Below are 21,081 nucleotides of genomic sequence, written 5' to 3'. Positions count from 1 at the left end.
GAGATATACTTTGGATTCAAACTGGGACAGCAACTGGAATACTGAATCCTTACTTTATGGCTTTATTTTTCCTAAATTCTAAATGAAAACAGGACCTATTCAGGTGATTCTGATGATCCTTGAGAGTTCTGCCAGTCTTTTAAGTGCTATCAATAGGACTGTTCATATCATTCCTCTACTTGATAAACTCATCCCTAGGATCAAATAAATATGTGCTTTACATTTTACAGTTTAGCATACTAGAATTCTTTATAACATTGTCCCTGATTTTCTAATCTTCTTGTATACTCTCCCTCTCTACATACTCTGATACAGTCATACTGTATTTTGTTTATTAGCATAATACGCAACACTATTTCCAAGCTTTTGAACTGGCAATCCTCCATGTGTGTTATATTATATATATTCCTCAATTCTGCCTTTTGGGATCTCTGGTGTCCATTAAGTCCCAGTTAGAAGCATGACCTTCTACATGAAATCTTTCCTGATCCTCCTACTTGCTAATATAATCCCTCTTAAAACTACCTTGTCAATCAGAGAATGAGCATTTATTAAGTGCTAATTATTATATGCTAGTCATTTTGCTAAGCAGAGGGGATAGGAATACAAGCAGAAAGACACTCAGTGCCCACAGGGATTGTCATTCTAATAAGAACATCTCCTATAAGGGAGCTAAAAAGTAGGATGTAGCATCCAGGGATAAAGTTCAGAGAGTAGAGAGAAGTCCCAAGACCGTCCCTGAAAATGGAGACTTTAGAAGGAGCTCGCTATTTGGGGAAGGGACCGTTCCAAGGTGAGAAGATTACAAGTGATGTCTGAAGTTGCATGATGAAAATTCAGCTTAAGTAAGGCATGGTGCCCAATTCTGAAGACTTAAAAAGCAGAGCCAAAGAAATAATGATATATGTATGTATGTATGTATGAATGTTCTAGGGCTCTGCCTTCCCTGCTATTGATTTTGTATGTCTTAGATGTATATTCATATGTACTTGGTTTTTTCTCTCCAGTAAAATAGAAACTTCTGGAGTTAGGGGATATTTTATTTTTGCCTTTGGATCCCCAACATCTAGTAGGTGCTTAACAACTAATTTTTGATCAGTTGATTGATGCTTTGTATATATCTTGTATTTGCTTATGTATATATGTATATGCATGTGTTCTCGTTCACAGAGAATGTTGGTTTCCAAAATGACTGGGGCAGATAGGTAGCTTAGCAGGTAGAGAGCCAAGCCTAGAGATGGGAGGTCCTAGTTTCAAATTTAGCCTCAGATACTTCCTAACTGTATGACCTTGGGCAAGTCCCCATTTCCTGGACCTTTCCGCTCTTCACACAATATTAATTCTAAGATGGGAGATAAGGGTTTATTAGATAAATAAAAATGCCTGATATTCAACCAAATGCCTAAAACTCTATATAAATACTTGAAATTATAAATTATTAAAAATAATTTTTGAGTGCCTCTTCTTTGAGAGGCTATGGGAATTCAAAATAGTCCTTTACCCTCAATGAGTTTATATGTGGGGAGGCAATATCTGATGAATATATATGGCAATAAGGGAATTAGGAGATGAATCCTTCTTAGAATGTGATGCTTCTTCAGTAAAATGAATGTTGTGAAGCAGGTAAGTCACCAACTGATAGCTTTAATTGCCTTCTTGTATAGAGAGCAGACCACCAAGATCTTTGGAGTTGATCTTATTTGCAAAGTTTTTAAAAATTCCTTAATGTGTTCTTCTAATGGAGAAGTAGATTTAAACATAATGTGTTCTAATGTTACCAGTTCTCTGGACATGTCCAGCATTCCTTGTACTGGGCATTCATGGGGCTGTAGTATTAAAAAAAATGTTTGTTCTAAACTGTGAAATTCTGTTTGTTGCCTCCAGCGGACAGCACATTTGACAGTGGCCAAGGCTCCACTGTGTACTCAGATTCCCAGAGTAGCCAGCAGAGCGTGATATACTCTTCCTTGCCCGACACCATCCCTCCCACTATTCAGCGTGTCTACAGCCCACCTGTCAGTGATGGTCAGGTTGTACCGCAGAGTCACCCATCCCTGGGGCCCTACCAGCAACCTGCAGCGGTAAGTTCTTATTCATCCCCCATTGCTCATATTTATAAAGTGATCTGTTCATACAATAAGATTTCTGAATGATCACTATAGTCAAATCTCACTTGTTTTCTCTAATGGCGGTGGGGAAGGAACAAATGCTATTGTATAAGCCAAAATTCATTTCTGCTTGGCTTTGGAACACATTAGACAATCAAGTCTGACTTTGACTAATTAGATTGAAGTCTCATTCTATGTCCCAGCTGACTGCACCAAACTTGGCTAGAAGCTCACTGAGAAGCAGGGGGCATATCAACCTGGGATTAAAATTTTTTCATAGGATAACCCTCAAAGTGAATTATTTACACATATGTCACTGAGAGTTAGCTGTAGTTCATTATTTTGCTCCCTACCCCCAACTTCTCATTCTCTTTGCTCAACATTCATACTAAATAGCTTCGATATTGACTTTTAGATTTACATATTTTTGTCTTGTTATAAAAGCATAGGACATCTAGCTTTCTTTTAAAAAGGCAATGATAATGATCACATTTTCAGATTTTCATTAAAATTGAGTTTAAATTCACACACAGACACACAGATACAGTGTTTTGTGACATTTTTGGAAACTCCCCCAGGATGCAGCAGATGGTCCCAGCATACCTAATAATTCTACTCAACTACCATTAACTGACTAGGTCTTTGAGGAGAACTCTCAAGTTCCATTAGTGGACACATGGTTGCTACTTTCTCTGTCTTTTGTGATGCTTTTTATTTTGTAACACAGAAGCTCTGCTGTTAGAGACATATAGCTAAAGTAATTGGAGAATTGCTGTGGCAACCATCCCTGCAAAGGGAAGACAGGAAATAAATCCTTGATATAAATGAGAAGAAGAAAGTCTTTCACAGTATCAGCAAAGTCCAGAAAAACATTTCCCCTAAAACAGGTGAAATTATGTAATTATGACAAGGAAAGATCGCCATATTCTTACCAGTCAAGGTCATTCTGTGTGTGTGTGACCTTATTTCAAAATAACCTCCTTGCTGTGAGGAGTGGGATTTTCTGGCAATAAGATGTATGCATTCATAAAAATAATAGCGTATTAAGAAATTTCATCCTATCTATTGTGCCCTATATGGCTGCTTATCCACAGTTCTGTCTCTGGCTTTGCTCAGAAGTCAAGACCAGGGATGAAAAATGGCCATTTTCCACATAGATGGATCCAAAGTGATATTATTGGCATGTATATAATTCAATATAATCAAATTCTTACACGTATCTTCCTCTATGTGCGATTCATTGCACTTGATGAGGATAAGAACAACAAAATATGCCTTCTTGGGGAAGGACATTTTTGTTTTTCTTTTCCTAATTTTTTTGGGGGGTGGTCTTTGGTAACTCCAAAATTTCCTAAAGAGTTTTCATTTTCCTCCTTGTCATTTTATTTTTTAACAACTTCCATTTTGCATATTGAATTAGTCTGCCATACTTTGAGGCTGTCCCGGAGTGAAATGTGAGGGCTTGTGCTTTCTGTTCTCTTCAGCCTGGACTGACTGTGGGCCCTGTTTCATCCACTGTGCTCCCTCCAAGACCCCAGCAACATTACCCAGAACCAGCAATGACTTTCTCAGTGCAGCCAACTACAGTTGCATCAGGGCATATGGGGCCAGCGCCATCTATGTTACCCAGCCAGCAGGTAAGTCTGTAAATTTCCTTTACTTATGAAAATCCATTTTTTAGGTGGAAAGAAAAAGAAGACAACTTATATTACTACCTTTTGTTTCTACATTGCAATTATTTCTTGATATGGTGCCTTCCCTCTCCAAAACAGAATAAAGAAAAAGTTAAGCTAAAACAACCGATAATAATGGCTACATCTTATGTTACATATATGTTATATCTGATATCTAGCATTCTCCCTCACTACCTCTTAGAGATCTTGAAATGAATGGATAGTCTGGGTATCTCAAACTCAACATGTCTGAAGCAAACCTCATTGTCTTCTCTCCAAAACCCCTTTCTTTTTAATATTTCTGTTATTGTTGAGAGTATCACCATCTGCACAGTCACTCAGGTTCCCAATGGTGGTGTCATCTTTAATTCTTCACTTTCACCCAAACCCCCCCCCAACCCCCCCCATCCAATCTATTGCTGAGGCTGGTCAATTCTACCTTTGCAACATCTCTCATCTATCCCCTTCTCTATATTCCCATAGCTACCACCCTGTTGTAGGCTGTATCACGGCATGCCTGATCTACTGAAATAGCCTTCTGTTTGGTCTCCCTGCACTAAATCTTTTGCCCTTTTTGGTTTTATGTGATTATTCTCTTATAAAAGTCATCAATATGGAAATACGTTTTGCATAATAATATATGTATAACCCAGATCAAATTGCTTGCCAACTCTAGGAAGGGGGAGGGAAGGCTGGAAAGGAGACAATTTGGATCATATAACTTCAGAAAACTTTTGTGAAAATTTGTTGTTACATATAATTGGTAAAATAAAATATCTTTATAATTAAAAATAAATAAATAAAATTAAGCACTGAAAGCAAGAAATTAAAAAAAAAAATCTGTTCTCCAGTCCAGGCTTCATTCAGCTGCCAAAATCTAATTTATTATTCTGTCCAGGTTACCTACTCAAACTCCAGGAGCTGCCTATTATCTCTAGTATCAGATATGAAATTTTCTGTTCAACATTTAAAGTCCTTTACAACCTGACTCTTTTCCTTTCTACCTTTCTAGACTTCCTCTCTACACACCCTGTGATTCAATAATACTTGCTTTCCATTCCTTGTGTATAACATTCTACCTCTTGACTCCTTTGTTTTTGACTGGATAATTTTCCACCCTTGTTTATGCCTCCTGATTTCCCTGGCTTCTTTCTGGACTTGGGTCAGATCTCACCTTCCTCAAGGGTCTCAGGCCTTTCCCCTTGGTTTACCTCCCATTTTCATTGTATATGTCTTGTGTGTGTGTGTGTGTGTGTGTGTAGATTGTCTTCCCCAATAGAATGTGAATATATGCGCTTAATAAGTACTTGTTGAATGAATATCTGCCTTTGTGAATTTGTAAAGTCTTCCCATATTTCTTTGAATTCTTCATATTCATTCTTTCTCTAAGCATTCATTTAGCATGCACTGCATGCCAAGCACATGTGCTAGGAGCTAGAGATATGAAGCTAAAAAAATGAAACGTTCCATTGAGGAGAAGCATAAAGTAAAAATAAAGTTTACTCAAAGCACAAAGTAATTTTGCTGGGCTGGGTCACTACTAACTTGCAGGGATGAGGAAAGGGCTTGTGTAGGAGGCAATCACAATGTTTAGAGATAAAAAGATCTGCACAATTATATATCATTTTGTTCCTAATGACTAAGCCACAGTTTGCTTAGTCATTTCTCAGATGATGAGTAACTGCTGGTTTTTAGTTTTTTGCACGAAAAGTGTTATTGTTAGTATTCCATTGTATCGTGACTTTTTATTTCCCTTGTTGACCTCTACAGGCTATATGCTCAGTAGTGGGGTTGCTAAGGCAAAGGGTGTGAACATGTTAGTCATTTTTCTCACCTGATGGCAAATGATTTTGCATGCTGAGTTTTACTCATAATAAAATTTTCTCAATTTACATATTCTTTAAGAAAAATGACAGAAATTGGTTTGAAGTACTTTACTTAGAATCTGTTATATTTTCCTCAGTTGTCAAATTAATCCTTCTAAAGTACAGTTCTGATCATGTCATCCACTCAAACTCTAATTAATGGCTCTCTGTCACCACCAAGATAAAATATAAAATGTATTTTATTGGTATTCAAAGGCTCTCACAATCTGCCTCCCTCCCCTTCCTACCTTTCCAATATTTTTATGCTTTATTTAGCCTTATGTAGGTGAGTACTAAAACCCCAATCAATATCTGACATCATCATCAAAATCAGTCACTGAATGCAGACCCTATTATGGACAAATACAATGAATAAAATCCCACTCACAAAGAAATACATATCCTTATAGGAGACAAACAGAACATATAAAATATATACAGATAGGCAGCTAGGTTGCCCAGTGGAGAGAGAGCTAGACCTAGAGATGAGAGGTCCTGGGATCAAATGTGACCTCAGACATTTCCTAGCTGTGTGACCCTGAGCAAATCACTTAACCTCAGTTGCCTAACTGTTACCACTCTTCTGCCTTGGAACAGACTCTCAGTACCAATTTTTTTAACCCGTACCTTACTCTTAGAACCAATACTATGTCTATATAATTAGAGATAATTAACAGAGAGAAGACTTTAGATTAAGGAGGAGCTAGATAGACATTTTGTAGAAAAATTTTATCTGAAATTTGAAAGATCCAGGGAAACTGTAAGGTAGAGAGGAGAAAGCAGAAATTTTCAACCATTGAAAATGCCTAAAGTTACTGGAATGACCTCCGGGAATTGATGCAGAGTGAATGGAGCAGAACCAGGAGAGCATTATTCACAGAGACTGATACACTATGGCACAATTTAATGTAATGGACTTCTCTACTAGCAGCAATGAAATGATCCAGAACTATTAGGAGGAACTTATGAGAAAAAACACTATCCACAGTCAGAGGAAGAACTGTGGGAGTAGAAACACAGAAGAAAAACAACTGCTTGATCACATGGGTTGATGGGGATATGATTGGAGATACAGACTCTAAATGATCACCCTATTGCAAATATTACTAATATGGAAATAGGTCTTAATCAATGACACATGTAAAACCCAGTGGAATTGCACATCAGCTAAGGGAAGGGAGGGAAAGAACATGAATCTTGTAACCAGGGACAAATATTCTTAATCTAAATTAAATAAAATTTTCAAAAAAAAAAAGAAAGAAAAGAAAATGTCCAAAGTTGAGAGAGAGAATAGCTTGTATGAAAAACCATCAGTATGCCAATGCCATTGGATCACAGAATATATAAGATTGAATAAGTTATAAAATACTAAAAAGGTAGAAAGAGGGAAGGAAGATTATGGAAGACATTGAACACAAAAAAGAGCATTTAACATTTTATTCTGGTGGTGGTAAGGAGCCATTATTTAGGGTTTATTAAGTGGGTGACATGGTTAGATCTGTACATTGAGAATCATTTGGACAGTTGAGTGGATGATAGACTGAGAAGAGAAAAGATTTGAGAAAGACCAACCGTTAGGCTATTGTAATAGTCTAAGCATGTTGTAATGAGAAAAAGAAGGGAAAAGGAAGTATTGATGAAAGATGTTAAGAAGGTAGAATTCACCAGATTTGGTCACCAATCAAATACTGGTGATGGAGATGAGAGAGTGAGGAATTGAAAATTTTATCAAGGTTGTCAGCTGGAATGACCAAGAGATTCTTGATAGTAATGAGGAATTTTAGAATAGGAAAGGTTGTGAGGAGGGCAGAGAGATAATGAGTTCATGTTTGAAAAGATTGAGTTTAAGATTTTCCTGGGACATCCAGTTCTACATGTCCAATAGACAGAGATATGAATCTATGGTTTAGAGTTGGGTAAGAAGTATGCTGAAAGTCCTCAGCATAGAGATAATTAAATCCATGAGAGTTGATAAGTTCACCAGGTGACAGAGAAGAGGGTCTCAGAGCTCTGGGGGACATTTAGCATTAGCCAGCATAACCTGGATGAAGATCCAACAAAGGAAACTGGAAGTGGTCAAACAGGTAGGAGAAGGACCAGGAGACAGCAGTGTCATGAAAGCCTAGAAAGAAGACAATATCAGGGAGAAGAGGATGAAAGATGGAGTCAATGACTGCAAAAAGTTCAAAAAGGATAAAGATTAGAAATAAGCTTTTAGATGTGGAAATTACATCTTCTACTCTGGAGAAAGTTGTTTTGGTTGAATGATAAGTTCAGAATTTGGACTTGAGAGAGTTTAGAAAGAGAATTAGACAAAAACTGAAACATCTTGGAACAATAATGTAATTGACTTTGCTACTACTAGTAGTAGGACAATCCTGAGGGCTTTAGGAGAAAGAATGCTATCCACATCCAGAGGAAGAACTGTGAGAGTAGAAACAGATAAAAACACAATTTTTCAATTTTTTATAAGATATATGATTTGGGGTTTGGGTTTTATAAGATTGGTCTATTGCAGAAATGAATAATATGGAAATAGGCATCAAGTGATAACACATGTATAACCCAGTAGAATTGCTTGTCGACTCTGGAAGGGGTGGGGAGAAGAGGAAAGGGAGAAAAAATTAATCACATAACCATGGAAAAATATTTAAAAAGAAAAAAGAAAGAGTGAGAGGAAAGGAAGTGGAAGTATGTTTTATTGATGGCCTTCTCAGTGAATTTTAGTTACAAAAGGGAGAAGGGACAAATTAGTGAGGGTTTTTCAAGGGGGATAAAATGGGAGATAACTGAATATTTTAATATAGCAAACAAATGTAAAAGAAGAAAAAAGAAAAGGAATGAAAAGGTTTGGAAGAGTTGCTTTGGTTAGTGGAATAAATTTATTAGGGAAATATAAAAAGAATGTCCTGCCAGGGTGAAGACCCAGCTGAGATTATGTAATATAAATCTGATGTGGAAAGAGTTAGGCACCATAAGGGCTAGTTGTGGATAATATATGAGACTGGAAAGCTAGGTTTGATCTAGGTTTTGAAAGGCTTTAACAACTAAACAGAGGAGTTTGTATTTGATTTGAGAAGCAATAGGGGGCCTCTGGAGTTTATCAAGTGGGGGGAATGACATATCAGATATACATTTTAAGAAAAATCACTTCTGCAGCAGAGATGATCATGATTGAGGTTTGCAAAACTCTAACAGCATTATGTTAATGCTTACATACTGAAGATATGTTGGGAATTTGGAGGCTGTTTGAAAAAAAATCTTTGCATGGCCTTGTTTGTGGGCAAGGACCTTGGGCTTTGTACACAGGTCGCTGTGGTTCTCTTCCTTCTGTTGGAAAGGTTGCAGTTCTTTGAATTAAACTGGGATGCTTTCCAACTGCAGACATCTGAAATGGCCTCCAGGCTTTCTGCTGAAGCATCACAAAAACACTGTTGTGAGAAAATATGGTTTGTCCTGTTCTGGAATCTGCTCCTTGCCTGCCCTTAGTTCTTTTATTTCCTCAGTATTTCTCATGCATAGGTCCAGCTGGTGTTTATCTTTTTGCCTTCACTAAGAAGTACAATCACGTACCCTGTAGTGAAGTTTATTTTCTTAGACTATAGTTGAATCTTTATCTGTTCCACTCTTCTCTCCTCCACACTCCTTTCGAAGACCTTTTAAAAAGAACAAAAAACTAAAACCTACCTCCCCAGGACACTCACGGAATTGGAGTTCAGATTTGAAAAATGGCTCGCCAAGTTCTCCATGTCCTCATGCATTGACCCGTGCTGTGCTCCTTGGATAATCTTTGGAGCTTGGCTTATGCAAAGGAATGCCTGACTCAGGAATAGAATACCTACAGAGAACTCAATTCTGCAGTTTTCCTATATGACAAGTGAGGAGGAAATTGAAATTTCTCACCCCTTGTCGTTAGTGGATCATAAATAGTTGATTTAGAGCCAGAAACATTGGTAGTTATTTTAATCCAGCCCCTTCATTTTACAGATGAGAAAACAGAAACTCAGAGAGATGAATTAAGTTAAGAACTTGATGAAATTTGAACCTGGATCCTCTTAATCCAAACCCAGCCCCCTTTATATTAATCATTCCTACCTTTCCTAGTTTCTTGAATTTCTTATTAGCTATGATTCTTATATCCACTCTACTACAACTCAACAGTGGCATAATCACATGTGCAACATCACCATCTCTCAAACTCCATGATTCCTTTTTCTAACAAATAATCTCCTCTTTAATCTCTTCAACCCTTTCTGAACAGTTTATCATCTTTCTCATGACTCATTCCCTAGCAGTTTGCTCTTTTCCCAGTTTAATGTCCTTGGCCTGATTTTCCTCTGTACCCAGCTTTGACTATTTTGTGGGCTAACTTCATTAATATTCTTTATTGTTCCTTGAATCCCTTATACCCTTCATCTTTCACTGTTCTTGCCTTGCTAATCTTAACTACCATTTGGTTCCTGTATTCCTATTCTGAAGCAGGTCACCAAGATAACACCGACTGCATCAACAAGCATTTATTCAAGTCAACAATTATTTATTAAATGTGTCAAGTACTTTGTAAATGTTAGGGATATGAAGAAAGAAAAGAAGTCCCTACTCTCCTGGAAATTGCATTAAATGGATCCACTAAGAATCTTTGCTATTTAATTTTAACTCAATTCTCTGTACTACATGGTCATCCTCTTATAGCATTTCTTATTGCCACTCTCTTTGCTATGACAACTTCTCATCAGATCAGAGCTCTTATTCACGGAACTAGAAAGAAGAAATTAAAATTAGTCCATATTAAAGATAATTCTCCCTGTCCCATCAGTCTTTAGCAAATGACTCTTCTTTTACTTCTCTGAAAAAAATGGGCCAGTCAATGTGTATTAAGTCAACTTTCTCCTCTCCCGTTTTCTCCATCTTTGACTACTCTCTAGTGAACCTGCCTTCTTGCTAAAGCTAAAGCCCAGCTGGTCCCTATCCCATCTAAACCTCCTCCTTGACCTTACACCATCAGTCTCTTGCACTTTGCTTTTCCCCCTTTTTATTTTGGGTCCTTCCCCTCAAACTACAAAAACGCTCAGGTGTCCCATATCCTTTAAAAAACAAAACCAAAAACCTTCCATTTACCTTGCCACCCTCTTCAAGCTATTATACCATCTCTCTCCTCCTCTTTGCTGCCAAACTTCAAGAAAGAATAATCTTATCTTCACTGTCACTTTTTCTACCACCCACTCATTCATCTTTCCTTTGAAATCCAGATTCTGTCTCGACCATTCTGTTATAAAAGCTCCTTCCAAAGCTACTAAGGACCACCATATCACCAAATCTAATGACATTATTTCTGTCTTTATTGACTCATCCTCTCGTTGGCCTTAAACATCATTGAGTACATCTTCCTGCAAAATGTTTTCATTCCATGAAGCTTGCATGAGACTTGCCTTTTGCCTCTCTAACTCCTCATTTTTTGCTCCCTAAAACAATGAAAGATTTAAAGATTAACAGATTAATACATCTTTCTGCCCCTTAAACATGATTATTTCTTAACATCCTGTGCTAAGCCCTTTTCATTTCTATTGCTATATTATCTTCCAAGGAGAGTTCCTTTACTTTCATAGCTTCAATTGTCACCTTTTCTAGAGACCTGTATCTTCACTGCCAGCCTCTTCTCAGAGTTGTGAGCCTATATGTATTTCTAACTACTTGTTAGGTGTCTCACATGTTCTAATATCACTTCAAATTCAACACTTTCAAAACTGAGCATATCCTTTCCTATGAAACTTAACCTATTTCCCTCAACTCACTAGTGTTTTGTTTCACCACTAATCTAGTATCTCAAGCACAGAACCACTCATAACTCTTGAATAGTAATGGTGAATCTTTTAGAGGAGCAGGTGATATCCTCAGTTGTGCGTGGAGAGGGGGAGGGGAGCAGCCCAGCGCTATGTCCCTCTAACTTTCTAGTAATGAACTCTGGCAAACTCTTGTCCTGGGATAAAGGCGTTCATGCCCACAGAGAGGGCTCTAAGTGCCCCCTCTGGCATGTGTGCCATAGGTTTTCCACCACAGCTCTAGAAAGTTACCTTTTGTATTTATTATCCTTGTCTTTTACCACTGACATATCCAATCTGCTATAAAGATCCCTCCCCAAACACTGAGAAGGCAAGCAATGTAATATCAATTATGCATGTGAAATCATGCAGAACATTTCTATATTAGTCATATTTTTTTAAAGCAAGAAAAAAATAATTCAATTTGCACTCATAGTTCAGTAGTTTTTTCTTTGGAGATGGATAGAATTTTTTTTATCATGAGTTCTTTGATATTGCCTTGGCTCATTGTATTGATCAAAGTGGCCAAGTCTTTCACAGTTGATCATCATTACATTTCTGTTACTGTGTAAAATGAATTCCCAGTTCTTCTTGCTTAACTTTTCATCAGTTTATATAAAAATTGCCATGTTTTTCTGAAACTACTCCTCTTGTCATTTCCTATAGCACAATAGTACTCCACTGCAAAATGCAACAGATTTTTCAACCATTCCCTAGGTGTGAAGATTGGATTTAGCTATTTCCTGGTTGTAACAATGAAGATACTTAGTTTAACAAAATCAGAAATTGTCTTGGGAACTCTAAATTTCTCCACCCTACTTAGACTGTACTTTAGGGGAAAATAAAGTTGTAATCTCCTGATTGAACAATGAAAGTACTTAACTCTTACTTTATAGTGAAGCTAGAACTTTAAGCTAAGTCTATTTTAAGATCTTAATACAAAAAAGGTGTTAAGTAACTATAAAGGTTAAATTAATCACAAAAAGTTTAAGTAACTCACAAAAGGTGAACTTAACAAAGAAGTGTTAAGTAACTCTAAAGATATAATCTAATCAAAGAAGATGAGAACTAAAAAGAATGGGCATTTAGAGGAGGAGACACAAGAGTGAAAGATCTCTATATTGGCTCATTTCCTCTCTCTGGTACCTTTTGTGGCAAAGAGTTGGCTGATAGCAGGGTGCTGGGCCTTTTGGCATCTTAGCATGGCTACAAGCTATTATCCGGTTTGGTGGTGAGTTTCTGGCTGAGTTTCCCTCCTTTACTTTTCCAACTGTATCCTCTTAGAAGCTTCTAATCTTCTTCAGAGACCTAGAGGTTGGAATTTTAAACTCCCCCTGGCACAGTCCAGGCAGGAGAAATCCTATATCCTCTTCCCCAGTTCTCCTTAAATTCCTTCCCTCTATATTAATTAAATTACCATAAATTTCCAGACTGACTTGGGTATTTTTTTGGGAATTTCCCCTGGCAGCCAATTAAATCTAGATTTTCAGTCACAACCTTAAAATTATCTTCACACAAGTGATGAGAATCCCTTCAATTTCTAGTTCTTCTCCATCATAAAAAGAGTGTGTGTGTGTGTGTGTACATATATATACACTCACAGGTCATTTTCCTTTTTCTTTGATCTCTTTGTGATTTGAACCTAGTAATTGTTTTGCTGGGTCAAAGAATATACATATTTTTATAGCCATCTGGGAATAGTTCCAAATTATTTAACAGAACAGTTGAAATTTGACTCAGTTCTAAATTCAAAATATATTTGAGAAATGAGGCTTTTATCAGAAAAATGTGCTATGAACATTTTTTATATTACTTAATTACTAATTAAGTAATTAGCTATATTACTTAATTTTATATGGTTCCTTTTGGTAAAATGTAGTTTTCCTATTATCTCTTTTAATTGGATCCATTTTTGCTTTGTCTGAGTTCATGACTACCTCCCCAACTTTTTTTTACTATAACTGAAATATATTAGGCCCTGTTCTAGTCCTTTATTTTAACTCTGTATTTTTCTGTTTCAAGTGTGTCTCTTAATAAGCACCATACTGTTGCATTCTAGTTTCTAATCTCTTGCTCTCTGATTCCATTTTATGAGTGAGCTGATCCATTCACTTTCATGATGATGATTACTATGTATTTCCCTCCATTCATTTAAGTGCATGTACATATTTTCTTCCTTCTTTGAACCAAATTTGAGGTTCAGGCATTATCTGCCACCTTCCCTGCGTTTTCTCCTCCATTATAAATGCTCTTCCTTGAATGACTCTTTTATGTGAGAAAATTTTTCCCATTTTGCTTTTCCCTTCCCCCTTCTCTCAGTGCATCCCTCTTTATCCTGCTCCACCCTTTCATTTTTTTGGAGATCATTTCAAGATAAGCAACTCACATTAATGCTCTCTATGTAAACTCTTTTTAACTACTCTCATAATGATAAAGTTTTTAGGAGTTATTTATATCATCTTCCCATATGGACATGTAAACAGTTTAAATTTAAGTACCTTATAATTACTTTCATATTTACCTTTTTATACTTCTCTTGAGTCTTGTGTTTGTTTGAATGTAGATTTTTTTATTCCATTTCGGGTATTTTCATCAATAATGCTAAAAGTGCTCTGTTTTATTAAATATCAGTTTTTCCCCAGAAGGATCATACTCAATTTTACTCAGATTATTCTTAGTTATAATTCTAGCTCCTTTGTTTTCTGCAATATCATATTCTAAGCCCTCTGCTCCTTTAACAAGGAAGCTGCTAAATCTTGTGTGATCCTGACTGTGGCCCCACAATATTTGAATTCTTTCTAGCTGCTTGAAGTATTTTCTCTAACTTGGGAACTCTGTGAATTGACTATAATATTCTTGGGAGTTTTCTTTTGGAGGTCGTCTAAGAAATAATAGGTGGATTCTTTCAATTTCCATTTTAAAATGTCAAGGGCAATTTTTCTTGATAATTTCTTAAAATATATTGTTGTAAGTTCTTTCTTTGATTTTGGCTTTCAGGAAGTCTGATGATTCTTAAAATTATCTCTCCTCATTCTGTTTTCCAGACCAATTGTTTTTCTCGTGAGATCTTTTATATTTCCTTCTGTTTTTTTCATTCTTTATAATTTGTTTAATGTTTCTTTCTGTGTTATGAAATCATTCACTTTTATATTTGGTCAATTTTGCTTTTAGGAAGTTCTTTTCTTCAATTAATTTTTGTACCTCCTTTTCCATTTGGCTCCTGTTTTTCAAGAAGTTCTTTTCTTCAGTAAATTTTTATGCGTCTTTTACCATTAGGCAAATTTTCTTTTTTGAGATGTTATTTTCTTCTTTGTGTGTGTCTCTTTTTACCAGCTATTAATTCTCTTCATACTTTTTTTTTGCTTCTCTCTTATTTATTTTCCCATTTTTTCTACCACTCTTACCTTTTTCTTTAACTCTTTCAGGAATTCTTCTTATGCTTAGGTTTAATTAGCATTTTCTATGAGGCTTTTTTTGGGTAGCTGTCTTCACATTATTCTCTTCTTTGGAGTTTATTAGTCTTCCCTACCACCATACAAAATTTTTATGGTCAAATTCTTTTTTTATTTTTGCTCTTTACTCATTTTTGTAGCCTATTTCATGACATTGAACTTTATGTTAAAGTTGTACTCTGCTCACCTCAGGGTGGGGAGGCATTGTCCCAATGTTAAGGATTTTTCATGCTGCTGTTTTCAAAACTTCAAAATTTTTAGTGTTTCCAAGGTGATATGATCCTGGGAGAGTTATGGTCAATGCTTTCCTTCTCTATGTTCTAAGGTCTTTACTAAGGAAGGGCAACTATTACCCTGTAGCTGTACATACTAGTTTTCCTCTCTGCTTTAGTCTTTTGACCAGGGCCCCTGCTCCCTTGTAACTGACCACCAGATCTCCTTTTCATCTTGAAACTTCAACTCAGAACTGTATATGGCCAATAGAGTTGTCAATCTTTGCCAACTGTACTCAGTGCCAGGGAGAACCCTGTAGTCTCTTTCTGAACAGTTGTCTAACTAACCCTTTCACCATCTCTAAGCTGAGAACTCATGAAGCTGCTATTATAGCCATGGCCTTTATGGGCTCTTGACGGGCTTTTATCAGATCTCCACTCCAGTGTTATATACTTCTACCAACCTCTTAAGTTTTCCTACTTAGACTAGAAATATATCTATCTAGCCCTGATTTTTTGTTGAATTCGTTGCTCCAAAATTTGATTCATTATTTTAAAGTTGTTTGGAGAATAATGATAAGATAATTCAACTGGGTGGCTGCTCCTAAACTGTCATCTTGGTTCCTCCCTCTTTTAGTTTCTTTTTCAATATTTCTTGCATGCATCCCTTCCTGTCAGCTCTCACTGCAGTGACATTTGTTCCAATCCCCTCTCTGTCTTGTGTAGATTCTAGACTCTTGTAATAATTTCCCAATTCACCTTCCTGCCAAGTCTCTTACCTTTTCATGTTATGTTACATTCCCTTTTACTCCTCTCCTCAAAAGTCAATGGCTACTCATTGCTTGCTATATAAATTATAAATGCCTTCCTCTAGTAGTCATGGCTCTTCAAATTCTTCTGTAACTTGCCTATCCAGCATCATTATCTCACTACTCTTCATGTATTCCACATTCACTGAAACTAAGCTACACTTTGTATTCTCGTCTTGCCGTTTTCTGTCTCTATGCTTTGTTCTTGCTCTCCTCTATGCATGGAGTGATTCCATACTCTTTTCCTATTTACTGTGAGACCCGACTCAGGTGTTGTCTTCCCAGTTAAAAATTATTTTTTCCCTCTTCAGATTTCTCGTCATTCTTTGCATAAATTACTCTTCTCTATGTACTACCTTGTATCAATTAATTTTTCATTTGACCCTTGTCCCTTCCCAGTTAGAGTGTATATTCTTAGAGTAAAATCTGTATTTTGTCTACCCTTGCATATGCAATACCTTAATGTACATTGAGGAATTGAAAATTATATGGGACATTGGTTATTCAACCCAGGAGAATACCCTGGAGCTTAAGGAAGTATATTTACTCATACAGACCCCATGGAAGTAGCTGAATATAAGGATAGGCTTGAGGGACTTTACATAGAAAGTTGATACATTAGTTTATAGTTTTGGAAAATTTTTTTAGAGCTTGAAGAAACTGAAGAGGTTCTATGATCCTGCTTCATTATCTTAAAAAAGAGGAAATGAAGGCCCAGTTAACTTGAGATATATCAAAGTGGACATTAAACTTGTGACAGAGTTCAGAGTGACAACATATTCTCCTAGCTCCCAAATCATTGGAGTTTTATGCTACTTTTTTAAGTATAAGTTTTATTTTTTTTAATATTTTCCATGGTTACATGAGATATTCTCTCCCTCTCCTATTCCCTCCCCCCTCCCAGAGCTGACAAGCAATTCCACTGGGTTTATTATACTTTTTAATAAGCAAAATCTATTTATTAAATAAGCAAAAGTCTATCTACAGATAGGGTGATCTAAATTGTCAGTTCATCAACAAGTCAATATTAAATGCCTACTACTAAAGCTCCCTACTTTTACTCTATTCTAGGAAGATCCTCAGATGCCTTAAGAAGTTTTCTAATGGTTATTTCTGATATCCCATTTCAGGTACAAGGAGGAAGAAAGCTCAATATTGACTTTTGAGTTTATCTGAGGATGTAGAAGGAAAAAGAGCATTGCCTTGACCATCCCCCCTAACTTATCTATCCAAATGATAAAATTGATTTAACACATTCTTTTCAAATAGCTACTGCACCTGGAGTGCTTCTTACACATTAGTCAAGGGGAAAGAAAATTTCAAAAAAAACATCCCCTAACCTTGTGGATGGCATAGGAACATAGAAGCGAACTAGCGAGCCATTTGAGAACCCGATATTGCTGCCATTGGAAGGGCCGTTGCTTCACATGTTTCCATAATAAGTGAAATAATAAATAAGAAAATGAGGAGGTCTCTAGACATAAAAGTTAGTGCTTGGGGAATTTTGTTTTTAGAAAACTATAACCAGAAGAGGCTATTTGTTTGATGGTTGAGTATTGAATGAATGGTGTATGTTGGTTTATTTCTTTATTTATTATAGCCTCCACCCCTGGCTCAGCCAGCTCCAATACAACAAGTTCTTGCCAGTCAACCCGTGTGCCCACACCAGCCAGCACCTCATCACTTGTCTCAGTACCCAGCTCCACCTTCACAGGTGGCTGCTGCTACTCAGCTACAGCCCCTGAAGATGCCACAGGTGCCACTACAGCCGCTTCCTCAAGTGCCACCTGCCCAGGTAAGCTGTGATCTTCTAACTTTGGGGATGGGGAGGAGGAAGAAAGGGGACAAGTGAATGGGTTGCCCTTTGAAGTGTGTTTGTTGACCAAAAAGAGAGTATATCCTTGATGAGTAAACATAATTTAAAATGTAGTAGATTTTGCATGATGTATAAGAAGAATGCATGTTAACTTTTGAGTGGTGGTACTGACAATAATAATGATGATGATGATAGTAGCTAATATTGATAACTCTTAGGACCACAAAACATTTTTCTCATTTGACCCTCCCTCTAATTCGAAATACCCATTTTACAGATAAGTGAATTTAGAGAGATTAAGTGACTTGTTCCATTATCAAGGAGCTACTAAGTGTCCTAAATGTGATTAAAGCTTGGATCTCTCTTGGTGTTTCAAGTTCAAGTCTTCAAACCTCCTTGATGAAGGCCTGTTTAGATGTACCCCCCAACACTGAATAAAAATAGCTTCCTGCCTGATGTTTTCCCTAATAGTGCAACCTAAATTAATTTTGTGACTCTTTATCAACTTTTGTCATTTTAGTTTTAATGCTACCTCCATTTTCAAATTAGCCCACCCACTTTTCCCTTCTCCTTAAGTGCACGAAGATTACTAGCATTTTTCCTTAAGCCTGATCCCCTTTCTTTCTGCCTAATTTCTGTTCCCTCCCCCTTGGTAATTCAACAAAGGTGTGTTTTGCTCTTTTCAGTCTTGAGTAGTAGAAAGATGCTGCTTTGACACCTTTTTCCCCATCACAGTCTACCTGTGCATTTTAGATGCATTTCTAGCCTTGGATCTTATCATTCCCTAGGTGCTTAAGAAGTAGGTATTAGAGGGAGAGTTGCTGGAGATCAGGAGAGTTCATTGCTAGGTTTTCTGGTGCAAAGCAGAAAGCAAGAAATTGCCTGGTGTATTACACTATACCAGCTAGCTTCATGTCCTATTGGTGGCAGGATCTGACTTTGGCTTCTTTTGCCTGAGATTAAAATATCCTTCTATGTACAAAGAAATTGGACTTTGTCATTTGATCAGAGATTTATTTACTTCATGATTCTGATGTGGAAGACATGGATTAACCCATGAAGCAGAAAATTCATACTGAACACAGTGAAGAAAATGTGGCATTTGCCTATAACTAATGTCTATAATAAGGAAACTTCAAACCTTCTCATGTAAAATATAAAAGAATTCCTACTGGTATAAAGGGAACATGGCCCATCATTTTCTTAGCACTAAATAAAAAGCAAATCTCCAGTTTCCTCTGTAAAAAAATTGTGCACAAGTTTTAGATAAGATATTTAACAGTTCTCTAGGTAGTGTGTGTGTGTGTGTGTGTGTGTGTGTGTGTGTGTATACATATACACATATATACACACACACACATATATATACACATATATATATACACACACACTAGAGGCACATAGAATAGAGTGAGAGTGCCAGGCTTGAACTCAGGAAGACCAGAGTTAAATCTGGTCTCATATCCTTACTAGTTGTGTGTTCCTAAACAAGTCACTTAACCCTTTTTGCCTCAGTTTCCTCATATATAAAAAGAGCTAAAGAAGGAAATGGCAAATCACTCTAGTATCTTTGCCAAGAAAATCTCAAATGGGGTTACTAAGAGTTGTACACAACTGAAACAATTGAAAAACAAGCACATATTTTAATTCATTGTTTTCTAGTTGGTAATAGTTCATTCCAAAATGTCTATTGAAATGGACATTTTTTTCTAATGCATTGCTTCCATCGTTCAGCATCCATCCTTTCAACTTTACAGAGAAGTAAGAGATTAGGATCCACCAGTTTTCTTCTAGTAGTATTGTGGTGAACACATCAAAGTGAAGAGATATTCCTGAGATTTATAGATATAAATTAGAAAAATAGCTTAGATGTATTTTCAGCTGGCACATTCCTTATTCTGCCAAAATATATTTTTATTGGCAACACTTTCCTATTTACTCCATTGGCAATTGACTTTACCTTACAGTGCCCCCATTCCCTTGCCATCATATACTAAGAGAACAAGGGCTAATACATCTAGCATGTTGGATAATTCCCATATGAAGAATCTATTAAAAAACATGAAGAAGAATGAAATCTACCAACAAACACTTTTTTTATTGTTGTTCAGTTGTTTCAGTTATGCCAACCTCTTCAGTGACCCCATTTGGAGTTTTCTTGGCAAAGATACTGGAGTGATTTGCAATTTCCTTCTCCAGCTCATTTTACATTGGAGGAAACTGAGGCAAATTGGGTCAAGTGACTTTCCAAGGTTTACATAGCTAGTAAATGTCTAAGTTTAGAGTTGAACTCAGAGAGATAAGTTTTCCTGACTCCAGGCCCAGAACTCTATCAACTTCACCATGTAGCTGCCCAAACATTTATTAAACTCCTATGTATGTCCACAAGCTCTGTGCTAGATGTTGTTGATATAAATACAAAAACAATTGGTCCACCCTCTCTCTGGAAAGACAGAATATGCTCACAGATAAATAATGCAAGAGGTATGAAAAATAAATTCTCATAGGGACAGGAAGAAAGGAATTAACTGCAGGACTTGGAATAGCCCTCTTTAAGAAGGTGGCATTTAAGCTGATCTTTGCTCAGAGGCAGGGGTTCAGTAAGAAGGCTAGTAGAGATTGCAAATGGCTGAGCAGGGGATATTCTAAACCTTCCTCTCCCTCTCCTTCTCGCCCTCCCTCTCTCTCTCTTTTTCTCTCTCTCTCTTTCTTTCCTTCTCCCTCTCCTTTTCCCTCTCCCTATTCTTCTCCCTCTCCCCCTCTCTTTCTCTTCCCCCCTCCCTCTCCCATTAGGTTATCTATCACTTTTTTAACACACTTAAATCCTGGATGTGCACTTTGTGGTTTTTATGAGGCTAAGTGAGCTTGGCCCTGAAGTATTTGAGTTAGTAATTTATTTTTCAAATATTATTTTTTTAATTAAAAAGTACTATTCAACAAATTTATTTTAGCCTTTGTAACTATGCACAGTGATGCCCATTATCCAAAGGCACACTTTTCAAGGAGGCCTTTTATTTCTCCTTAAGAGAACCATAATAGAAAATCATCTTACATTTTTCTTAGTTTAAATTACCCTAAAACCCTCAAACTCAAGTCTTAAACTTCTCATATAAACATTTGTTCTTCCATTCCTACTTAGTTAAAAAGGCTGAAAATCAGAATGAGACAAATTTATTTTTCCATGAGGTCTGTTATAAGATTTGTGGCCTTGTTTCTGTTCAACTAAGGCATGAAGAGACTGGTCAGTTTGGGATTTTGTCTCAGCTCCCCCGTTACTCATGCACCCTTGTGGGGCCAGTGTTTGGAATACAAACACAGCCAGTGAGA

The 21,081-nt window shown here is 36.7% G+C and overlaps 1 protein-coding gene across 23 annotated transcripts in view; it reads left to right on the top strand.

Moving 5' to 3' along the window:
* Nucleotides 1–21,081, top strand: part of WNK2 (WNK lysine deficient protein kinase 2) — a 242,174-nt gene that overhangs the window by 157,609 nt on the left and 63,484 nt on the right. For all 23 annotated transcript variants that reach the window (XM_056804805.1, XM_056804815.1, XM_056804814.1 and 20 more), the window contains exons 9-11: nucleotides 1,885–2,081; nucleotides 3,593–3,745; nucleotides 17,539–17,733. In XM_056804805.1, the coding sequence (XP_056660783.1) occupies nucleotides 1,885–2,081; nucleotides 3,593–3,745; nucleotides 17,539–17,733 (545 nt within the window). The remainder of the gene's footprint in view (nucleotides 1–1,884; nucleotides 2,082–3,592; nucleotides 3,746–17,538; nucleotides 17,734–21,081) is intronic.

The sequence above is a fragment of the Monodelphis domestica genome, chromosome 7, assembly GCF_027887165.1.
Source record: "Monodelphis domestica isolate mMonDom1 chromosome 7, mMonDom1.pri, whole genome shotgun sequence".
Lineage (NCBI taxonomy): Eukaryota > Metazoa > Chordata > Mammalia > Didelphimorphia > Didelphidae > Monodelphis > Monodelphis domestica.
The sequence above is the reverse complement of the archived record's forward strand: the minus strand, read 5'-3'. Positions and strand labels throughout refer to the sequence as shown.